Raw genomic sequence first — 23,353 nt, 5'->3', positions numbered from 1 at the left:
CACATTAAACATGCTGAAGAAACACTGGAAGTAGTTCTGGGTTAGCCACATTCCTTCTGAATACTATTAGATTGATGCATCAATTTGAAGGTGACAGTTTTTAACAACAACAACAACAACAAGTAAAGGCCACCTTCAAACTGAGTGCAATTTGAGTGTTATGCAGAATTCAATTTGGGCAGACTCTGACTTGTATTGCACAGATATATTGGTCAGAATACACCAGCAGTAATTGCTGTGGTAGAATACTGATTGGGTTTGGTGTTGCACAGACCAATCACGTTCCTTTGATCTCAAAATTCAGAAAAGAACAGAGTGGAATGACTCAGCTGTTAAGAATTTTCTACATGCAATCCACAATTATTAGGCAAAGCAAAGATTTCTGAGCCAACCTTTTCCAAGGATTCACTTTGCAAGTCTTCAAGACTACTTGATATTTTTTTCTGAGGCGCCCTTAAAGTGAGAAAGGCAACAATTAATGCACACACACACACTCTCTCTCTCTCAGCAGGAGTAACTGGGCAATCTGATTTCACTATCAAATAACCTGCAATCTTAAGGTCTAGTTTATACATGAGGGTCACAGGTAAGTTCTTACTTGTGCAAGCATTCCATGCTCTCTCCATTAAGTTTTAAAACATGTGCATGTGTGATTTGCTCAGTTTGTTATACTGTACATCAAGGTGGTCAGCAGTCAGGGTGAGCTCAGCACAGTGGAGCTACTGATACATGCAAATGGGCCAGCAAATGTAATTAAGGGCTTTTAAATGTGATGGGATGCATGTGGAATGCTCCCCATCTACACATTAAGCTGCTACCTGCAGCCTGCAAAGCATCTAAATTGGGCCTGAGGACCAGATGTATGATGCTTTTTGACATCTGGATACTTCCATAGGCCTGAGTGGATCTTCTTGTCACCCAAATGCCCAGAACACACAGCTCTTGTTTATCATTCAGAAATAAAACAGAAACGTCAAACCAGTAACAACTGTGTGTCAGGTCAACTATTCAATATGGGATTTGGCTTTATATTTTGTATCTCTGGAGGGAAAGTCTCATTCAGTTAAAATGGCCAGGCCTGAATGTAGGGAATCTCCGACTGCACTGGATTTCTCAGGATCCTTTGAACTGGAGCCATGGTTGCTCATTTGGGGGAAAGGATCGCCATTCAAAATGTCTAGGATAACTTGATTGGTAAATGTTGACCGCATTATTCTTCTTACCTATGTTGGACTTCCAGGCTTTGTCCGTTTGCAGAAAACAGGTTATTTGAAGGAACTGGGGAGCTTCCGCTGTTAATCGTAATGGTAAACAAAAGCACACATTTTAAAGAGCAGGCTTTTTGATGCATTCTAAATTTCACTGTTTTGCCCCAATTGACCACATGTTCTTGACACAAAAGCAAGTATTTCAAAGAATGTTTTACAATATGAAAAAAAGAGTGTTCTGAGAAACACAGATTTAACAAAGAAAAATTGTTCTTGCCTCATTTCCAGCATTTTTTTTTGTGGAGGAGGAGGCAACATAGGTAGATTCAATTCCCCTGGAGGTACCTGTGTAAAAAGAATTTTATTTTGAGTACTTTTTAGTATGGGTATGGGAAGAAAAAAATATAGAATAATGGAAAAAATAACCAACCAACCTCTGGTTTATATAGTTCTATTTGGGGCTTATTCATGGGATTCCATTTTCTTAAAGTTACTTCAATATCATCTTCACTGCTTCCACACAAAACTCTTTCTGAAGTTCCTAAAAGGATTGGTATTTAAAATTGTGCATGGTTAGAGGATTCCATACATACATACACAGACCAAATATCACTGAGAGCCTAAAATGATCAATTATTCAATCGAGCAGCCAACTATTCATAGTATTACAACAGAAGGATTCCAACAGACAGAACCAATAAAGTTATTATTTAGAAAGTAAATTTCCAACACGTCTTGCTAATTAATCAGTTCAATATTTAGATGCATATTTTCTTTTAGATGTGTCTCTCTAAACATGATAAAATTTTGAAATTTAGAGCAGAGCATGGTTAAAGGATGTTTTTAGAAAACAAAAACAAAAATTCACAATGACTTTTAACATATTTAGGTCTAATTCATACATCCTCATTCACAGCCCCTTGTAACAGGTGGTGGTATGGAACTATGTGTCAAGCACAGTGAAAGTTCAATCTCTTCAGGTTTTGAAATATTCCAGTCAGTGAAACAATGGTCATGTTTGCATGTAATTCAGCCACAGCTTCATATGAACATACTGACTCCCGGGGAGGAGACCGCAGCTGATTTGCTCCTGGTCTTCCTAGCTCTGTGCGGCTTAGCATGTTGTCCAAACATAGGATCATAATCTTACCATGATGTGCAAACCAGGGTGGTAATTCACAGCCGACAACACGAAGCAGACACATATATCCAACTAAGTATAATTTTGCAAATCTTACAGAATCCCCAAATGTCATTTCAGATACAAAATTGTGGCTTTCAGCTTTAGAAATGGTGTCACTTCAAAACATGGCTTTTAGAATTTACAAGGTGGGTCATACAATGATAATAAGCAAGAGAATTGCTTCAGGTGGTGTTTGCAGGGAGTAGTGAACTGGTGCCCCCAAGCCCCTGTTCACTCGCCATACTGTCCTCAGTCACCCCAGCTGCTGCCAGCACCCACTCACTCACTCACTCACTCAGCAAGGCTCTCTGCTGCCCCGCCCTCATCTCAGAGGAAGGGCCAAGGCAGGCCCTTTCTAAGGATAAGGTATTCTGACGGAGGTGGCCAGAAAAACGCCTGCACTGTTGTTTTGCTGTGGCAGCTAAAAATGTTGTTTAAACTTAGTAACAAGTTCAATGTTGCTTTAAATTAGTACAGTAAGGAAGGAGAGCAAACCAAAAGAGATTCAGATCCCTCGGTGGAAGATACACATCTAAGGGAGGATACTTACCTGTGTTCCTATATCTCTAGAAGGAACATCTCAACTGTTTCACTCCAAAATGCTAGCTTTATACAACTAGAAAGAAAAGCTATTAAGTTTATATATATAACATTGGCAGGGAAGAAAGGACTGGAATGTCTGTGTCTGCACAGCACTGTGTTGCTTCATTTCAGACCCATCAATTAAGAGATAATATTTAGAATAGACTGTATAAACAGTAAAAAAAAGGGGGGGATAATTTTAACTGCAATTAAAACTTTAGTTGAATAACAAACTGATTAAATTGATTCAGGCAACACTTAAAAATCTCTCATTACCAACGCTCAAAAGAAAAGGGTATTTAAATTTAGTACTACTTAATTAGTTAAAATGAGAAGGAAGTGTAATAAAATTTAGCAGGTGTCTAGCTCCTATTGACTTTATTTGTATTCAGCATTCTGGTACATGTCATTTATTTCAATGTTAGGTTTAGTTTATAGTTCTTAGCTTTTAATTCCTACACCATTTAATTAAAGTTTTTTTTCTTTTGTTTTTTAGTTAAGGGCTCAGGTCAGTTTTCCAATTCTAGCTGATGTGGAAGGAAAGGGATACGATCAACTTATTTTTCACAATCTAAAATAGTTGTGCATACATTAGCCAAATGTTCTGTAGTTAATTAAAGCAAACTGGGTCGCTGTGGCAAGAATGCTCTTTAAAGTTACATTATGTCACTGGAAAATATAACTGTGTGGAATAAAATGTTGCCTAATCCCATCTATTTCACATATTAGAGAGTGAAAGATAGGTTACAAAACAGGAAAATTACTTCCAGCTTCTCGTATGTCTTTTGTATAGAAAAGACCAGCAATTTCAGATGGGCTTCTTGCTAGACCTCATGTTTAAGAAAAGCAAAATAAGGTTTAGGCTAAGCACTGTCCCCTCCCCAAATAACATTTTAAAGTCAATGATTTAAAAATAGCATCTCAGGCTTATCATCTCAACAACCACCACATGTTTAGTAAAATCTGTAATGATAACACTGAAACTTATTCAGTCATAACAACTGAGGATGGATGAGAAATAACCATAGATGAAAGAGTGAAGATTGGTCTCAGAAAGCCATTCCTCTCTCCATTTCCATTCCCACACATTTCCTTTAAGCTGCAAAGGGGCAGTCACTCTGAGTTTAAAGGATCCTTGTAGGGTAGGGGATGTAAAAGCATGTTCAGTGGATGCTGGACCCCATTGTGCTTTATATATATTTTATTCACTTATCTTCTTGGCCGGGTTATTCTAAATGCAGACAGGAAGTATAACATTTCATGAGGCTGTCTAGTCAGGCAAGGGAAGATGCTTTCATAGGCAACTTTTCGAAATAAGTCTCTTAACAAGAAAAATGAATTATTCCTTCTTGGACATGAAAAAATACTTGCATGACTTATTAAGGATAAACAGCTCACAATGCAGACAATAAATTAACTTTCACTATCTGCTTTGCCGAATAGTATGAAGATCTGAGAACGTGTGTGACACCACCAGCCTAGGAAGACAGGCAGTTGCACTGTAACAAGTTAGACCACCCCCTCCATCTTGCTCAGTATTGCTGACTGTCGTCAAGATGGACAGGCTGTTGCCGTGTGTTTCCCAGAAAGAAACACAATGTATTCAGGACCATACATGGAAGTTACATGTGGTATGGGCCGAATGCTCAAGAGCTTTCTTAACACTGCCAGTAAGAACTAGAAGCCAGGATTACTCAAACTGACTTCCAAAAAATACAGATCCGTTTCCAGTAGCCAGCTGTTCTGTGTTTGCCACATTTACAAGCAGGTAAGCTCTCCCAGGTGATGACAGCAATGCATTGGTCCTATATGTAACTAGAACAGAAGCTTTATTGTCAGCTGCATGTATTGGAACTGATTTTGACAGTGCATAGAGATGTATGGAAGTGAGAGCTGGAACATAAAGAAGGCTGATCGCCGAAGAATTGAAGCTTTTGAATTATGGTGATGGAGGAGACTCTTGAGAGTCCCATGGACTGCAAGAAGATCGAACCTATCCATTCTTAAGGAAATCAGCCCTGAGTGCTCACTGGAAGGACAGATCCTGAAGCTGCGACTCCAATACTTTGGCCACCTCATGAGAAGAGAAGACTCCCTGGAAAAGACCCTGATGTTGGGAAAGATGGAGGGCACAAGGAGAAGGGGACGACAGAGGACGAGATGGTTAGACAGTGTTCTCGAAGCTACCAGCGTGAGTCTGACCAAACTGCGGGAGGCAGTGGAAGACAGGACTGCCTGGCATGCTCTGGTCCATGGGGTCACAAAGAGTTGGACATGACTAAACGACTAAACAACAACAAGCGTCTCTGAACATTGACTAGTCCAAGAACTCTGTTCTTAATGTCAATGAATTTTGTGTTATAAAAGCATCAAGGAACACCATTCTTTGACTCCCCCAAAAGGCAGAGGGCTTCCACAAACACATGCTGATAACGATAACTGTATGTCTCAAAAGGCAGAGCCAAGCTGTATTAATCACAGACAAAGGGGAGGGACATACCGTATTTTTCACCCTATACGACGCACCGGCCCATAGGACGCACCTAGATTCTGGGGGGGGGGGGGGAATAAAGGGGGGGAAATTATTTTTCCCCCCCCAGGCGCGGGGCTGGGGTGGGGGAAGCCCGAGCTTCCCCCTCCCCCAGCCCCCAGAACGGGACCCAGAGCGATGCCGAAGCTGCGTGCAGCTTTGGCATCACTCTGGGAGCTTGCGGGGCTGGAGGAAGGCGAAGCCCTCCGCCAGCCTTCTAACCAAGTCGGGCTGCACCTCCCGCTGTCCCCTGAGTTTGCGAGGCTGGAGACGGGGAGGAGTAGGCTTCTCCCCCCCGCCAGCCTTCTAACCAAGTCGGGGGACAGCGGGAAAGGCACGCTTCGCCTCTCCTGCTGTCCCCCGAGTTTGCGGGGCTGGCGACGGGGAGGAGCAGGCTTCTCCCCCCCGCCAGCCTTCTAACCAAGTCGGGGGGCAGTGGGAAAGGCGCGCTGCGCCTCCCCGCTGTTCCCCGAGCTTGTGGGGCTGGCGGTGGGGCTCTCCAGGCTTCAGCGAAAGCCTGCATTCGCCCCATAGGACACACACACATTTCCCCTTCATTTTTGGAGGGGAAAAAGTGCGTCCTATAGGGCGAAAAATACGGTAGCCCCACATGAGTTCATCATCCCTTGGATAAAACATTCCATGCAGCCCCACTTCTCAAGTTTACGTGTGCTGTTGTGGCAGGTCAATCCCACTCAAGATTCTATGGAATGAAACACTTGGATATTTGCTTATCCTAAAGAAGTGACTGGAATGAAGTCGAACATTGGTGGTTAAATACCCAAGATCTATTTACTCTATATGCTAACAAATACTTAATGTGGAAACTTTTCATGTAGTAACTACTCCAAAAGGCCTAATTATAAAGTTATTCTATGCTTAAGAATTGGCACCTATTAAAAGCTACAATAAATCAAGCAAAGCATCACCATTAACTAACCGCCTTAGCACCTTGGAAGAGAAATGGAGAGAGGAAAGAACCTTGTTGGGGAACATAAGAATGGTGACGAAGAAACTGTGTACATTATGGTTCACAACCACAGGAATGTATCTTGGACACTTGCAGCTACTGGTCAGTGAGCTTAATTGTGAGTCCTAGTTTGGACAACATGCTAAGTCAAACCTTGTCATGTCAAGGCATGTCAGCAAAAAGGACCATAAAGGAACAAAGCAGCTGGAAATTCTTCTACTGGAGCCCACATATTCAGAGTTTCACTAAGGCATAGTTTGGATTACTGTGTCACACAAACCAGCTTTCTGCCTTTCAAGGGCTGTTCTGTCAGTTTCCCCTCACGACCCTTTTCTGAATATTAAAATTAAAACTCTTTGTTAGAATTGCCTCATAAAGTTTTGGAAGCTCTTCCACCTGATGTATATCCACCAATCATACCTTGTACTGCTATCATGATCTCTTTCACTCTTCGGTACTGACTTAGCAATACAGTTAACTCTTCTATTCGGCGGTCCTGAAAAGGAAGCGAAGAGAAGTAAAACAGACAGATTTGAATGGTGTCAGGATTTCAATATACAGGAATCTACATATACTGGGAATAAGGTGAGGCCCATGAGACTTTCCTAGTCCCTGCAGCCCTGAGACTTGCTGTATGATGATTTGCTCAAGAAAAGAGAAAGAAAGCTGAACCTGGAATCTGTCCCTCTTATCACATATTTCTACTGTAGTCACACATAAGTGTGGACCTTGAGGTCCCCGAATGCTTTTTGTGCTGGCAGGTAAGAAAAAAAGAGGTGAAGGAGGTCATCAAATCCACCTCCATGTCTGTACCTGGCAGCCTTACAGACCTTGAGGCCAGTGGGTTTCCTCAGGATTGGGAACAATCCTCAGGACTGTTGTCACAGAGTGAGAGTCTATTGACGCACACAGGGGCTAGTGTAAGACAGAGCGGGAATGAGTGGAATGCTATTAGTGAAAAATGGGATGGGAACTGTTGCAAAGACCACTCACTGGTTGCTTAATCTGTTTTTCTTATGGGTTTCTTTGGGGGAAATATAATTTGTTGTTATTGTAGTCTTGCTTTCACATTATGACGAAACAGTTAGTTTGTTGTTTATTGGATGCCTTTATATGATTTTGTGATTTTTTTTATATATTGTGGGTTTTCTCCGTTTCCTTTTATTTCTTTGTCCCTGCTCTTGGAATGAAAATATTCAATGTACAGTGGGCTATAAATAGCGCAAATAAATAAATGCTTTTATCATATTTAGCTTGTTACATGTTGCAGGCATACCCTTGCCTCATTTTGTCGAAATCATCCTGATGTCAATCATATCGGGGGTGGCGGCAATGGCCCCACACACCTCCACTCTGCGCTTTAGGAAATATTATCAGCAGGGACAGCCTGCCTGTATATTGGCACCCTGTTAATGGAGTCCAGCAATCATTTTTCTCCCCAGTCATGGGACACCACCTGCTTGAGGTCATTTCCAGTGATGGAAAGTTGAGAGGGGTCAAGGCTATCTTATGATTAAATTCTCCCCATGGCACTTCCTTCATGAAAATAGGTGTGACAAGAAAGTGTGAGTCATAGGAAAGTTCAGGGCACCTAGGCCTACAGTTTAAACTAGTTACAGCTTTCCATAATGGACAGACACGATATGAAGGACAATTTACTCACTGCTGGGAATTGAATAAAACACCTCTCACAATCCAATACCTTCCCCAGTAAAAGCACCAGGAACAATCAGATATATTCCATGGAAGGGGACAAAAAGAATACTTGTAACATTGCTGTTTCCGTTGTTTATTTTTTAATCAATATAATTTTACATTTTAAAATCAAACTACTATCTTTGGGGAAAAGGAACCGCATGCAAGCAACAATGGGGAGCCCTGGTTGAGTAAGGCGTCCCTATTTGCAGTCCCTTTAAAAACACCGATGTTGAGCTCTTTGCAAACAGGGCAGCAGGGTTGGGAGAGGGCACTTTGGCCAAGCTCTACAATGCAGGAGCTGTTGCACAGTGGAGGGACCACAGCTCAGGAGCAGAGAAAGTGCTTTGCCTGCAGAAGGTCACTGGCTCAGTCCTTGGCATCTGCAGGTAAGACAAGGGAAGAGTCCCATCTGAAATCCTGAAGAGTCACTGCTCAACAGTGTAGGCCAGAGATGGAGTGGAACCTGTGTCCCTCCAGATATTGTTGGGCTACAGCTCTTTTATCCCTGACATTTGGTCATGCTGAGTAGGGCTGATGGGGGCTACAGTCCAACGTTTGGAGGCCCACATCTTCCCCATCCCTGGTGTAGACCACACTGAGCTAGACGGAATCTGTGGCCTGGCTCAGAATAAGACAGCTTGCTATGCTCCTTGGAAAAAGATGGTGGGCAAATGCATTTGGAAGTTGAGTATACACTAGTGGCCAAAATGGCGGATACCTTTGAGAAAAAATGTATTTCCGAGGTTTGATGGCTCATAATACCACTTTATTGGAGGAATACCTTTCAATGGAAAGATAATTTAATGAAGAATGTAATGCAACAAAGTTTGTTCCATTATCTGTATTCTATCAAAAGTTCTAGCCAAATAACCAGAAAAAGGAACTACAATTTGCTTAGGTTGATATGCAGTAGCTTTCCTTCATTTGAATGTAGCCAATAAGCATAGTGTTTAGAGAGCCAATCAGGTGTCATCTTGTGTTACGAGCCATCAAACCTCGGAAATACATTCTCCAAAACGTTTCCACCATTTTGGCCACTAATGTATGATCTGTTCTCATGACCATCAAAGCAAAGGGTTCATGCTGTGATGTTGTTATTATGAAATAGATATGAAATAGATTACTTTATGTACAGGGAACAACCAATAATTTACGCGCATCCAATTGACAAGTAACTGCGTGCATATGCATGGAGCCGAACCTGAAAGGGACTTTAAAAATGGTAAAAGCGTCCCTAAAAGAGCCCAGAAAGGGCAAAAAGGCACACAAAGTGCCTAGCAATCCCACAATCATTTGCAAGTGTAATCCCAGGAGACCCTGCACCAACTGTTGAGGCCTGTGGAGAGTTTCATCAAGGAGATTTGGAGGGAGCAATTGTGGTGGAGTTTGGTAAGTGCTGTTGGTTTTTTAAAGGGGTTTCCAAGGGTTTAGAGGGTGTTTGCAGGCATTCCCAATGGTGTTTCAAATGTGTGCAATTTCACTTAATGCACGGTGCCTTGGAACGTAACTCTCACGTAAATGGGGAGTTGCCCATATATATGTATTTATAAACGATGATCATCTCAGTTTTTAGTTTTTTTCTGCCCCTCCCCATTTTTATCTGTAAGCTGCTTTGAGCCCTAGCCTGGGAAAAGGAGGCATATACAACAAACAACAACAACAACACCACCACTTAACGGTTGCACTTTTCTTACCTTTTCTTGATTTGCAGCCAACAATGATTCCATTCCTACTTTCAAACACTGGACCTCTTGATCTAAAAGAAATGTTTCAGAAGGAAATAAAGGAGGTGAAAATACACATACATTGGTACCTGCCGTTATAGCATACAAATGGTAATGTTATATCAGATGTGCAATCGTAACAATGCTTTCAAAGCAAAACAAAAAACTGTGCCAGTGCCTTACATCTCTGTGCCTCTGCTTAAATTATGCGATGTGGTAGCTCTTGTCACCACAGGGCAAGCACTTTCTGCCGTGACATGTTTTTATCAGGTGAGATCTTTCTACATCACTGCAGAAGTCTCTTGGAATGAGATAAAAACAACCTCCCTGAATAAATGCATTTAGAATGTTATGTGCCACCCTTCAGTTCCACTCACTTCCAGGGTGCCTAAAAAACAAGCAAACAAAAACCAGTAACATTCACAGATCGACAATGGGCTGGATGCAGAGATGCGAGAGCTGAAATTTGTGCAAGCTGCCAGTTTCTTTTGCCAGTTCCACCCTCCCACTGCAACACAAACTAGGTATTTCCTAAGGTCCCCTACTTGATGCGCAGGTATGGCATGTTCAAGGAAAACAGACATGACACACTACATTAAGGAAGTTACATAATGTTTTAATTTCCCGACGGCTAAAAATATGGATTCTTCTTGGCCTCCAACTAAACCATGGCTTATCATGAACAAGGAGTGCTCTAGTGAATGCTGCTGAAATCGCTCCTGACACACTCCTTCCATATCATGAGCAGGAGCAACAAACCTTTGGTTACTGTTGTGTTCTAACCAGTGCTCATGGTTTGTTTCTCTTCCAACAAACCATGATTTTAAGTGCTAGGGAAGGGGCACAGTGGAAATGACTCACTGTTTGTTGAGGCATGCAAGGGGTTATGGCTTAATGTGCTATCCGAATACAGCCACTAAACGGAATGGTCATTTTTAAAGTTTTTGTGATTGAAACATTCAATGCTTTAATGCCCAGCATCTTCAAGCACCTGCTGTTATTCAGGCACAAAAAAAAAATCTATGGCGTGCAAAAGCTGTTGTTTTATAAACACTTCTAGCAAAATAAGAAGCACTACAACTAGCTAGACGGCTAGTTTCAAAGCCAAAGTAATTACCCTCTGACAGAAAACAAAGTGTTCTGCACATATCTCATTATTTAAAATAAAACTGTGGACCTTTCAAAAATAGTAAATTGCATAAGGCATTGGATGCAGAGGCTTGAAAACTATTGAATGGTAGAATACAGATTTTGTTGCTACTTGCATTCATCTATCTCCATTGTATGGCGAAGGAAACCAGTGGTGGGGAAACTTTTTTGGACCAAAGATGTGCAAAGGGTGGGCAAAAGGCAGCAAAAGAGACTCTCACCTTTGTACAACAGGCTGCGTTCCAGTCACTCAAAAGCCAGGAGCTTACACACACACACACACACACACACTCATTCACACACTTCTCCAATTAGGCAAGCGGGAGGCATCATCACAGTTCAAGCATACATTCCAGCCACACAAAAGCACTGGAGGGCAGGATTAGTGAGAGTCTCCAGGGCCAGTTACAGGAACCTGGAAGACGACATCTGGCCCCTGGGCCTCAGGCTCCACACCCCTGTACCAAGTACAGTAGTACCTCGGGTTAAGTACTTAATTCGTTCTAGAGGTCCGTTCTTAACCTGAAACTGTTCTTAACCTGAAGCACCACTTTAGCTAATGGGGTCTCCTGCTCCTGCTGCGCTGCCGGAGCACAATTTCTGTTCTCTTCCTGAAGCAAACTTCTTAACCTGAAGCACTATTTCTGGGTTAGCGGAGTCTGTAACCTGAAGCATATGTAACCTGAAGCGTATGTAACCCGAGGTACCACTGTAGTGCAAAAGAAATCCTAGTCCGTGCTAAAGCCATTTACCAAACAGTAGCAGATGCTTTTTAATTAGGGCCTCACTTAATAACTGCCTTATACCCTACTATCATCAAGAGGCAAAGTGTAAGTTTTAGTTAGCAGCTCTCAAGCCTTCATATAAGAGTTACTGTCTGCATTTGTCCATTAAGAATATATACCTTGTGAATAGGTTGTACCCTTCAAAGAGAAAAACTTCTGGGAAGAAGCTGAAGTTTTGTACGCGTTCATTAGATCGTTTTTTGTTCGCTGCAGACATGGAAGTAACTTTAGAGCTAACAGTCTTTGGCTTGGGATGAAGATACAGCTGACTGAGAATGCAGGGACTGATTTGACTACAGCAGTTGTCCTAGCAACACACATTCCTAGGTGTTCTAAACAAAACTATCCCAAATCTTAGGCTTTTAAAATAGTAACATTTCAAAACAATAATTTGCAAAGATGGCAATGTGACACACAAGGAAAAGAAGAATAGTGTTGCAAAAATATTAGTACAGGGAGGGGGAGAATTAGTATTCAGTAGTTGTTGTTTTTTTAAAAAAATAAAGTTTAGATTATCACAGCTCTACTGCAAATCTAGTGATGGGAGCGATCCAATTAGTGGGTTAGGTGTTTTAATGATATTTTAGCAGGCAGTGGCATTTCCACATAGATGTAGCATGGACAGACACAGTTTTTGCTTTTCTTAAAGCCACACTTAACAACAAGCAAGGCACAAGCACCCAGTCAGATTTAAAGGAGGAAAAAAGACTTTTAAAAGAGCTATGTCAAGGTTTTCTCACTTTTATGAAGACTTCTTCAAAAAGAAGGTATATCCACAATTAAGATGGAACTATTTAAAATGCTAGGTCTTGAAGGGTTGGAAGAAAATCCCCCTTTTCAAAATCAAAAGGGTGGGGGGTAGAAGCTGTGCATGAGGAATGCATCTTTTGTATACTTTTGTGGTTTTAAATATACAAATGTCTATACTGGAGTCCACCAACTTTGACAGAGCCTCTTTAATGCCCATTTTCTGTTCACTTACGCAACATTGGAGATTTTGTGTGAGATAATAAATCTGACTGTATTAAAGCCATTCTGTCTGCTGTAAGCAATGAGATATTCATCCCGCATGTTACGATTCAGCAGTCAACTACAGAGCCAACATTGAATGATTATTGCTGCAGAAGTGCACTTTAGGTATAATTTGTGTGTGAAAAGTAATAAAGCGAAATCTTAGGGCTTACGTTTTTCTTTTAGCCTTCGCCTATACACTTCCTCTACGGTGGGAAATGAAGAGAGTCAAATAAGGTATGCAGAAAGAACACAGATTATGTATGCAATTTCATCAGAATAGGCATTCAGAAATAAAAGATACAATTTGAGATGACGGCTGATCTCTATCAGTGTTCAAACGTTGACAAGGAGGGTGACAAAGCTTTGTTGTTAAGAAATGCAACAAAGTCCGTTTTCGGCTCATTAAGAGTAAACATCTTCGAATGTACGTTCACTCAACACTATCAGGTTTAATGGGGCTTATAAATACTACTGAGTATTTAGAATGGCAACCCAAGGCATCTCAAATATTTGAACCTTCCTCCTTTTGGAATCACTGGACTTCAGCAGGAAACAAGCTTGCTAACATTCCCCAGTTACTGTTAGAGAAATAGTAACACATGCAAACCCTATTATACCAAACATGCATAGACACTACAAACAATGGAAACCAATACCAAAGCTCAAGGCTATATAAACAAACAACATAATATCTAATGTGTGTCAATACATCTTTGAACGGATCTCACCTAAAAAGAGGTTCTCAAAATAACAAATGGATTGATTTCTACTAGAGAGAGCCAGCCATTCATACATGAAATGGTAGGCTGAAGGATTATCATACTGGATTGTCAAAGCTCAGTCATCACTTTGGTAAGAGATAGCCTTAATAAACGCTGCACATTGCAAATAGCTGTTCGTATTTGACCAGTATAGCCTGCTACTCATATTAACCATTTATTGAAAGCAATCCCTTGCAGAGCTGAAATTCATAGCACTGCATAGAATTGCCCTATGAAGTCCTGACATCGATAGAATAGCAAGGGGAAGGGGAACAGTAAAAAGATAGAGAGAAAGGTAAGATTTATTCTCTGTTTTTTATTATTAAAAAACAACATCCAGACTCCATATGTTTGACATTAAAGCCACTCTTGGACTTCTACCTGGGTGACCTAGGCTAAAAGCTCGTCGCTCCTCCAGTAAAATGGGTTATGTGGATTATAGTACTTATTGTATACAGGACTGTATGCTTAAATGTACTATATAACAGATAATAATAAGATTAGGATACAGGGATAAAACTGCTGTGTCGATTTAGGAATGCTTTAAAAGAAACTTTCATAAAAAGAGCAATCACATTTTGGATAACTGAGAAAAAAATAGTCCACAAACAGAGGATTACAAAACAATCTCTTTGGGACTTACACTTCCTGGAAAATATTTCCCCTAAATGTAATAAGCCATACCCCATTCTCCATTTGAGAATGGATAACAGTAACAGAACTGAAGACGAAACATTTTGGTAGCAACTTTGCTATTCTCCCATCATTACCTCTTTCTGCAATTTCATTATTTCCTGATGTCCTCGAGATTTGACTCTGTAATCGTTCAATCTCCGAGTCTTTTAGAGCTAACTGTTCCTGAAGCTGTGCGATTTCAGCCTGAAAGAACAGATTAACATTAGCTTTCTTTTCATCTCTATCTCATCCCAAAAAATTAATTACAAAGAACCACTATAGATTATTTTCTCTAATGCATGTTAGAAACACAAAAACTTCAGACAAAGCATTTTTATGCTGTTTTTTTTTTTGTTTTTTTTTTGCACACTGCACCCAAATCTTCTCTTGCCCTTTGCTCCTTGACACCCACAACTTTTATTGCCAGCCAACGCAGAAACATAGCAAAACGATGGATGCAAGTATATTCCCTTTGGGGAGGTGAGAAAACTTGTCTAGGACCACATGACATTTTAAAGGAATTGCAGGCCTCTTTTGAGTTTACACTGCATGACAAACTTGGGTTGTCTCTGCATAATATGTGAAATGGTTGTGTGGCTTACTTTGGTTGCTTTCAGTTTCCATTCATACTGGGTCCTTTCATTTTCCAGCTCTTCAACCTTAATTTTTAGGTGTTTTAGTTCCTGTAATAAGTTCTGCAGAGGGGGAGGGGGGAGAGAAAACACATTTACTCGTGAAACTGGACACGTGGGTGAAATTGTCAAGTGACTGCACCCATCTCAATAAAATAAAATTACCCCAGGCCTGACTGCTGATAGAGAGCAATCTTGAATTGGTAGTCTGTTAAAATGAACTCTCTTTTACTAATAACCCCAGACAGCTGTCAAGGAAAGAACAATCTTAAAGGTCTAACTAATCACAGTGATTTGAAGCCATGGTTTTAACTGGCTTTGCAAACCAACGTTTTGAAGGCATGTTTCATCAGCATCAACTACAGAACATGTAGCCAGCATGATGCCAAAGAACCACATAGCCAATCAGATTTGCCTATGTGATAAAGAGAGTCAGGGACACTAGCTTATGGGGGTTGAGCTGTTTTGGGCCCCCTATATCCTTTGGGAGTCTGCTCCCCAATGCTGAGGGGACGGAGGAGGCTAAGCGTGTTGCAGCTTCATTGGCTAGCATCTCCTCCTGCCATGGAAGGAGGCTGAGCACGAGAGAGGAGGTGCCGCCAGCCATTGAAGCCGTGCTGCGCACTCAGCCTCCTCCCGACAATGTGATGTCATGAACATGATGTTACATGCAGGCAACGCCAGGCCCCCTTCATCTTTGGTGCAAGTTGGTGCCTTTCAATAGAATCAAAAGCTTCATGCTTTGCTGCTGCTTTCTTTTAATTGTCTCGTTTTTTTAACTGTCTCATTTCAATGCTCTGTCTCTGAGACACCACTGACAATTTTTATGTCATCTGAGGAACTGCTTTAAATCTGGCATACAAGTTCGAATCAGTGAGTGGCACACACACAAAATTCTCCAGAGCAGCTGACTCTGCTAGTTAAATGGATGAACCACACAAGTGATTTTTATATCCTTCCCTTTCGGAATAGGAGTTCAACGCAGTTCAGAAACTAGATTTCCGACTGCTTGAACTGTTCAGAACTATTTTCTTAACAGCACTTTTCTCAGGAACCACAATCACATCATGTTCTTTTGTGTTTAGATGTGCTTGCAGATGAAATCTTTTGGGTCTCTCTCTTCCAGACTGGCTATTATTATTTATTAAATCTGTATACCACCCTTCATTCAAAGATTACATGGTGGTTCACAACATAGGATGTGTTCTTCTGTCATTGTTGGGCAACCAATATCTGGAACACACTTAAAGGAAGGTAATGGCACAGAAGAGAAAGCCACCACAATTTTCTATTTATTTTTTTTTAAATCAAACATGAACTGATTAAAAACGTATTACTTTATCTCCAAAATGTGATTCTACAAAATTCAGAAGACAACACGGCAACATGAACAAACCAAGCTGCTAGTAAGTCTTTAAACGAGCTTATGTTAGGCATACCACTGTCATTCCTTTTCTGTTCAACTTCATCAGCTTAACCAAAGTAGCTTTCAGCCTGACATGTGAAGTGGTTTCTGATCAAACACAGCGAAGGTTTGTTCTATAAATTCCAGAAAGCCTTCACTGAGGTGCTTGTTATGCAGGATAAGCAATCAAAATTTATGGGGTTTAAACAAAGACACACACGACAGAGCATTCACCATGCCTCTCCCCCTTCATTTGATCCTCTTAGAATGCACACAATAAGCAAAAATCATATGCCTATGATTTTAAGACAATCCAAAGCTCATTTTCCTAAATGAAAGCCTGCAGCCAAAAATTTACATGGCCCTGAGGGAAGGGGGTGGTTTGTTTGTTTTAATAGGGTGTTAATATAAAACAGGAATGTTCTAAATGCAAGTTGTCTATTAAAGATATTAAATAACTTATTCCAATTAAAAAAACACACCACTAATTGCTAAACGTAACAATCCTTTATTGCCCTTGGGTGCTGTAGAAAATCAGGTTTACTATATTGAGAAGTTATGTGGAACACTTTCTGAATTCTTTCCCCTTATAGCCACCCAAAATGGCTGCATATAAATTTATGATGATGATGATGATGATGATTTCATGAGGCAAGAGTGCTAACTTCTTGAAATGAAGAGACCTAGACTACCCCTCTCTCCCTGAGAGGTCCCTGGGTTTATCCTTGTATGTCTTTTCATGATCCTCAGTTTAGCAATAATCATATGTAAATCAGTACATACTCAATTTGACTCCCCCCCCCCCATACTGAAAGTGTATCCTTTTTTCTGGGCATTAGCAAACCTTCCACGTATGTCATATGTGAGAGACAAAGAACAACAAAGAATAACCATGTAACCCACAATCAAGGTGCCTACCTGCATTTATCCAACCAGACCATCACCAAAGCATCCCATAATAGATATAAAAGACTGTTGAACACCATGATAAGTATCTTGTATGTTAGGCCAACTTAGCACAATTTAAGCAGCCCTCCTAATTTTACATGGAGCAACTCCTGAGAAAATCATTCCAAACAGGAGACAAAACTGATTTACAACTGGGAGATAAAGCACATGTTTACTTGGACTGGATGAAAGCATGCTGGGCCAAGACAAGCAAAAATTTCCTGTTGGTTTCTTAAACACAGCACTCTGTCTAGTGAAGGCTACGCAAATTAATGCCAATTGATCACAGCAAGCTCCAGTTAGTAGTTTAGTTTGGTCTCTGAAAGAGGGCAATGCACAAACTCAGGCCAAAATTTACTTCTCATACATCACACTGAGTGCAATTCTTCGAAACAGGGACCTCTGTCACCGAGTCAATGCTATCTTGAGGACCGACTGCTGCCATATTTGGCTTCCTACTGTGGGATTTTCTTTCCTGGATTTTACTATTAATGTCCAGCTGCAGTCTACACATTTGTTCTTGTAGTTCACTGATCAGGTTCACTACTGACTACACAAGAGGAAGAGAGAAAATTAAGACTGAAGGAAACATGGAATGAAGTTGAAACAAACAAATAAACAAATGACTGAGTGCCTATGCGATAAGAAGAGTGAGTTTGAGTGGTCACAACAATATGGTAGATGAGGTACACGGTAAAGTGTGTGTGTGTGTGTGCGCGCACACACACACACTCTTTGTTTGCTCCCAGTCATATTTGGAAAAACTGCTTAGCCAGAGTATTCACCAGACTTCTAGCACCTGTGGCACACTTTTTTTCAGAGTTAAAATTAGGGAGCCCAGTCCACTCTTGCATCCAAAGATGTCTAGAGTGGAATGAACTTTCTCACTGGAGACCACTTTGTGTTTATCTGTAAGGTGCTATTATGTGCATGTCTCCTCACTGGAACAAGGTTACCCAGAGCAGTGACTCATGCAGAGACAACCGCCTCCGTGGAGGGTGGGTAATTTCCTGCATCAGGAATAACTGGATTGATCAACTAAGAGAGATGGCAGTTCACCTCGCCAGCCTTGGCAAAGACTGACCAGAAAGCAAAATTACCAGAGCAGTAAAGCTTGCAGAAACGAGTTTGGGATCTGTGCTGCGTGAAAAGCAACTTGGAAATCGTTGGTAGAGACTAGCAAAGGGTGAAGGAAGAGCACAGCATTACCCTCCCATGCACCATGTCATGGCTGGAAACTGGACCCTCGTGGCCAGATTTTAAACATCTACTTAGGAGATGGAGCATGTAGGTCTGTTCTCAGTGTCATGAATTCAAATGGCAACCAAGCAAGGCTCACCTCAGCTTTGTTCTGCTTCTCTTCATATTCGCTTTGTTCCTTCTCCATCCCAACCAGCTTAATCTTCAGATCCGAAACTTCTGCCATTAGGTCCAATTTCTGAGTTTCCAGCAATGTTCGACTTAGCAGCTCCTGCAAAAATAGGAGTGTATGTCTGTGATATTTTTTTATTCACTCAATTCCACGGCTGACAGAAAAAGTACTTCCTTCTCCAAATTTAACAATTTACAGGCAACACTTAACTGAATATAAATATTACGTTAAGAGCCACATAGGCATTTTAAAAATGTTTTTGTTTACGGAAACATTTTACCCAAGTGTTCACTACCATTAAGTAAAGCAACCCTTCATAATTGTTTTTAGACCTGGGACAAAATAAAGACACCACAAGGCAAGGGATTTTCAAGTTTACTTGAGAATACAGAACAGGGGTTTTTGCTGAGGCAGTAGAACAAATTCATTACATAGCAATTGTTAGTACTGAGTGTGTTTTGAAAGCTTAGCAATGAATTTTGCAGCTCTGCTTCTTAAGCGTTAGCGTATTGTGCCATATACATGTTACACACAATTGTGTACATGTATTCCCTGCTTTATTTTTAAAAACCCGAAGTTGTCATAGGAGGCTGAAATATGGAGAAAGCGGCAGAAGGAGAGGTCCTTAACCCTTTCCCTCTGCTTAAGCCTCACTCCCTGTCCCCGCATTTCCATGCACAGGAGAAGACCTATTTGTATTCATATTGTTTCCTACTTGTGGTTGTGAAAAGAGATTTTGGAGGGAAGATTTTTAAGTGGCAAAACGGATAAGACTGAAGGGTTAAGCAGTCTCACCTTCCTGCAGATCTGCTTACGGTCATACCCAAGATATTTCAAAGGCAGGATATGTATGGGATCCTACATATCAGACCAATCTTTTCATTTTGTTTTTGAAACAACGTGCTGCGGGATGGATTCAAATGACATATCACAACATGATTGCTACAGATAATAGGCTGTAGCGCTTTGTGTGAGCAGAATTACTTCTCCCCCAGCACACCCCCTAAATCTGTTCTGGGGTTTCCCCCAATACTTCAGAGCAGATTTTGGAGTGATGCGGGGCATGCATAAAGGAGGCAGGCAGGAAGTCCCCTTGCTCAAGTTGTTCTGCTCATGCAGTTTTCCAGTTCAGTGCTGCCCAATATAACTCTTAAGACTAATTTGTCAGCTGTGCTCCTATGTATTTTGGTAAATTTGCTCATTTCTGGGCCAGCTCTACTGGACAGAAAGTCATCTGGCACAACAAAGTCAGGTTTGCATTGGAATGAGGGGGTGAGGGCACTAGGCAGAATGCCCCCGTGTGGACCTCGGCTCTCCTGGACGCTGTCTCTGATAGCGCACTAGCTGCAGCAATTTGGAATAATTAATTACAAAAGAAGCAAATGCACATATTTCAAGTGAAGAAGGGGAGTGAAGACTGCTAATTTAAGGGACCTCTGCGAAAGAAGACGACGGGTTGGAGCAACAGGAATATTTTACGATGAATATACACCAAAGGCTGGGTATGTTGGCAACGGGACTGAATGGGGGGGGGAACCTTTTTTACTTTTCTTCTATGTGATTTACCAAGAACCCCTCCTCATTAGAACCGTCGGTTTAACTGACCCAAGCAGGATGATTAAGGTCTGTGTGGAGATAAACTTTAACCAAAAGTATGCTTTATGGAGATCGAGAAGGAATAAGAGCTTTTGGAATGGCGCAGCAATTAATTCAGATTCGCCATCTTGCCAAAGGATTTATAGCCGGGAGGAGGAATGTTTTCAGACTGCATTCCTGGTGAATCTCCTCAGAGGTTTGAGAAAGGAGGCAGATTGGTGAAGATTAATGACGCTAAGACTGTTTTGATGTATGGAAGTGATGTTATATGGAAAACGTCTGGATATGGCTACTGGATAAAAAAATAATAATATCCACGCAGGATTACAAACTGTTTTAACCAGCTTGTGGAGACTATCAGAGGTCACAAAGAGAAAGGAAAAATATATGAAAATAAAAACAAGAGATGTGGAAAAACAATAAGAAAGGACTGGATAGTACTGTGAACATCATATGGTTAGATTTGTGGACATTAAAACAGCAGCAAGAAGCAATAAGTTGATTGGATCCCCTTCGGAACTTGAAATATGGGTACCCCCAACAAAAATTTAAAATTCGGCTGTGTAATTTGGAATTTATGTAATTTGGTTTGATTTGATGTGATTGGTCGGTTAATAAAAAATTATTCTTAAAAAAAAAAAAGGTTTGCATTGGAATGTGTATTGGGCTTGTGCTAAATGTGTGTTCCAGAAGAGTTTATTCCGCAAACACAGGAAAGTAGTTTTCAGGCATATACAGAGTAGTGTTTGGTCCCGACTTTTAAAATATTTTTTTGTTGTTGTTTTTGGAGCAGGGTGGGGCGAACACACCAACCTAGAATACTGGATTAAACTTTGGAGAGGAGGAAATCACAGAACTTGCAAAGGATGGCGTGGCCTCAACTTTGAAGATGAGGTGGCTGAGGGTTTTCTCCCACACAAAATAAGAACTCTTGTTGCTTTAAGTGGTGGTTAGGCAGCCCTCAACAGCTTGGGAGCGCTCCCTATAAAACTGAAACAGAACTTTGTCATCTCTAATGCTTTATGTGCCTCAGGTTCCTAGCATACCAAACCCCCTTCAGTGGGGCAGGATGTCCTCTGACTGTGGAGGCAGATCATAGCCATCACAGCAAGTTGTAATGGATAGCCTTATCTTTCATGAATTCATTCAATCCTCCCCTAAAGCCTTCCAAGTTGGTGGCCATCATTGCCTCCTCTGGGAATGACTTCCATAATTTAACTATGTGCCAAGGGAAAAAAGTGCTACCCCCTGTTGCCATCTCCAACATTGGCGTTCTGGGGTTTCTGGAGCAGCTCTATTGGACAGAAAGTCTCCAGGCTTGCAGTGAGAAACCATTTCCCCGGCACTCTTGAACAAAATTCTCCAAGTCATTAGTATTCCAGAAGCACACAGTTCCTGAACACAGAAAAGTAGCTTGTGGATATGTATAGAGCAGTGCTATATTAGTGGAGGAGAAGATTCCATATAGCCATGGCAGCTGATAGCTAAAGAGGCATGTAGTCCATGAATTTGTCTAATCCTGTTTTAAACTCTCACCCCCAAAATACCTCCCCTCTTAATCCCCAACTTATAAATACTGCTTGTGTGGTGTAGTGATACAGTGCACAAGCTGAAAGCTATTCTCCCCTAACTGCTATTTCACATTATCCAGGACTAAGTCTTGGCACTGAAAACAGGATCTGGAGCTAACTGTTGAGAGTCTTGTCCCAATTTAAGTATTTCTGAAGCCGGCATTAAAATGCAAATAGGGTCAGCTAGAAAGCAAGAGCTCAAATCTTGAATTCAACACAGATGGATTTCGGTGTTATGCCACAAACAGTAAAGACAAACTTTGGATCTGGTTAGCAGTTATAAAAGGAAGCAAGCAGAGATCACCATCCAGAGCATTAGAAAGACACGTCGAACCAGCACAAAAGTAAGAGATGCAAAATAGTTGGTGAACACATCTGTGGAATGTAACACAGAAATGTGTGAATAGGACTTACATACAACCCTTACTTAAAGTGACAATGCATGACACCCTTGCAACTTCCCTAACTTTTAGTTTTTAGAAAAGCAAACGCCGATGTTATACTTCAGTGGTGCTGCTTTAATTTTAGCCAGATGAGACTTGTGGTCCAGAAAGTCTACTGAACTAAAAATTATCTGAAGCACAGCTTGAATAAAATGCCACAGTGCAGTTGCTAACATGTGGAAGTCATTATTTCCATCTTCAAGCAGATGCTTATGTTGAGCAGTTCATTAGTGGAATATGACCCACTTTGTTATGGGGAAATTACAGAGTATTCCAGCGGTATGATGCAATTGGAAGGCAACTTGAATAAATACAGAGTTGTAAGAAGTAAAAGTACAGATTGCGTTATTGGTTTTGAAGTGAAAAGATAATACGTGTCAAGTGCAGAGCTAATTTTGGCTACAAGAGTTTCAGGAGGATCTGTAAAAAGACAGCAGCAGAGACAGCCAGACAAGAGTATAATCTATATTGTTTAGTACATTTATAAATAAGCATAACAAAATTTGGCAGTACACGATGCAACGTCTTTGTTTTTTTCTGACTGCTATAAATCTGTCATTTACTACTGATCAAAGTAATTTGCAAGAAACACCCCCTCCAATTCTTTTCCTTTCTTAAGAAAAAAAAAGAAGACCCAAATTCAAGGATCCAAAAATGCAAACCCCGCAGAAACTGTTAAAACAATGTCATATATTAAGTTTGCTTTGTCTTTAAAGCCATACTAATGTCTAAACCACAACACAACAACCATTTTGCACAAAGTTAACACATTGTGTTCAGTTTTCACACTGAAGTGCTGTTTAATCTTCCTGAAATCTAAGCATAAAATGAATTTGTAACAAAAAACAGCAGCACAGGCATATTTATGCTTTCTGGAAACTTGGAAATGGTGGCAGGGTTGAGGAATATTAGCTAGCTTGAATTGCATTGTTGGTATAAGACCAAGGTATTCACCCAAAGAGAGTATTCACCTGGTAAGTGGAATTTACAATCCGTCACAAATCCCCACCATCCTGTTCCAAGATATTAAAAAGACAAAAGCAAGCAGGAACTCATGCTGTATAACAGAACATCCCAAAAGAATATTCCATTTAAACTCCATGACAT

General features: G+C 40.9%; 1 protein-coding gene across 12 annotated transcripts in view; it reads right to left on the bottom strand.

The window, feature by feature from the left end:
* Positions 1-23,353, bottom strand: part of PPFIBP2 (PPFIA binding protein 2) — a 108,105-nt gene that overhangs the window by 21,094 nt on the left and 63,658 nt on the right. For 11 of the 12 annotated variants that reach the window (XM_081011942.1, XM_081011945.1, XM_081011938.1 and 8 more), the window contains 10 exons: positions 18,604-18,735; positions 14,882-14,974; positions 14,375-14,483; positions 13,014-13,046; positions 9,866-9,927; positions 6,894-6,969; positions 1,643-1,749; positions 1,486-1,553; positions 1,224-1,292; positions 393-453 (listed from right to left, as the gene is read on the bottom strand). In XM_081011942.1, the coding sequence (XP_080868068.1) occupies positions 393-453; positions 1,224-1,292; positions 1,486-1,553; positions 1,643-1,749; positions 6,894-6,969; positions 9,866-9,927; positions 13,014-13,046; positions 14,375-14,483; positions 14,882-14,974; positions 18,604-18,735 (810 nt within the window). The remainder of the gene's footprint in view (positions 1-392; positions 454-1,223; positions 1,293-1,485; positions 1,554-1,642; positions 1,750-6,893; positions 6,970-9,865; positions 9,928-13,013; positions 13,047-14,374; positions 14,484-14,881; positions 14,975-18,603; positions 18,736-23,353) is intronic. The other variant, XM_081011944.1, reaches the window with a different exon arrangement.

The sequence above is a fragment of the Podarcis pityusensis genome (genome assembly GCF_964106645.2).
Source record: "Podarcis pityusensis genome assembly, chromosome: 1".
Classification (NCBI taxonomy): Eukaryota; Metazoa; Chordata; class Lepidosauria; order Squamata; family Lacertidae; genus Podarcis; species Podarcis pityusensis.
The sequence above is the reverse complement of the archived record's forward strand: the minus strand, read 5'-3'. Positions and strand labels throughout refer to the sequence as shown.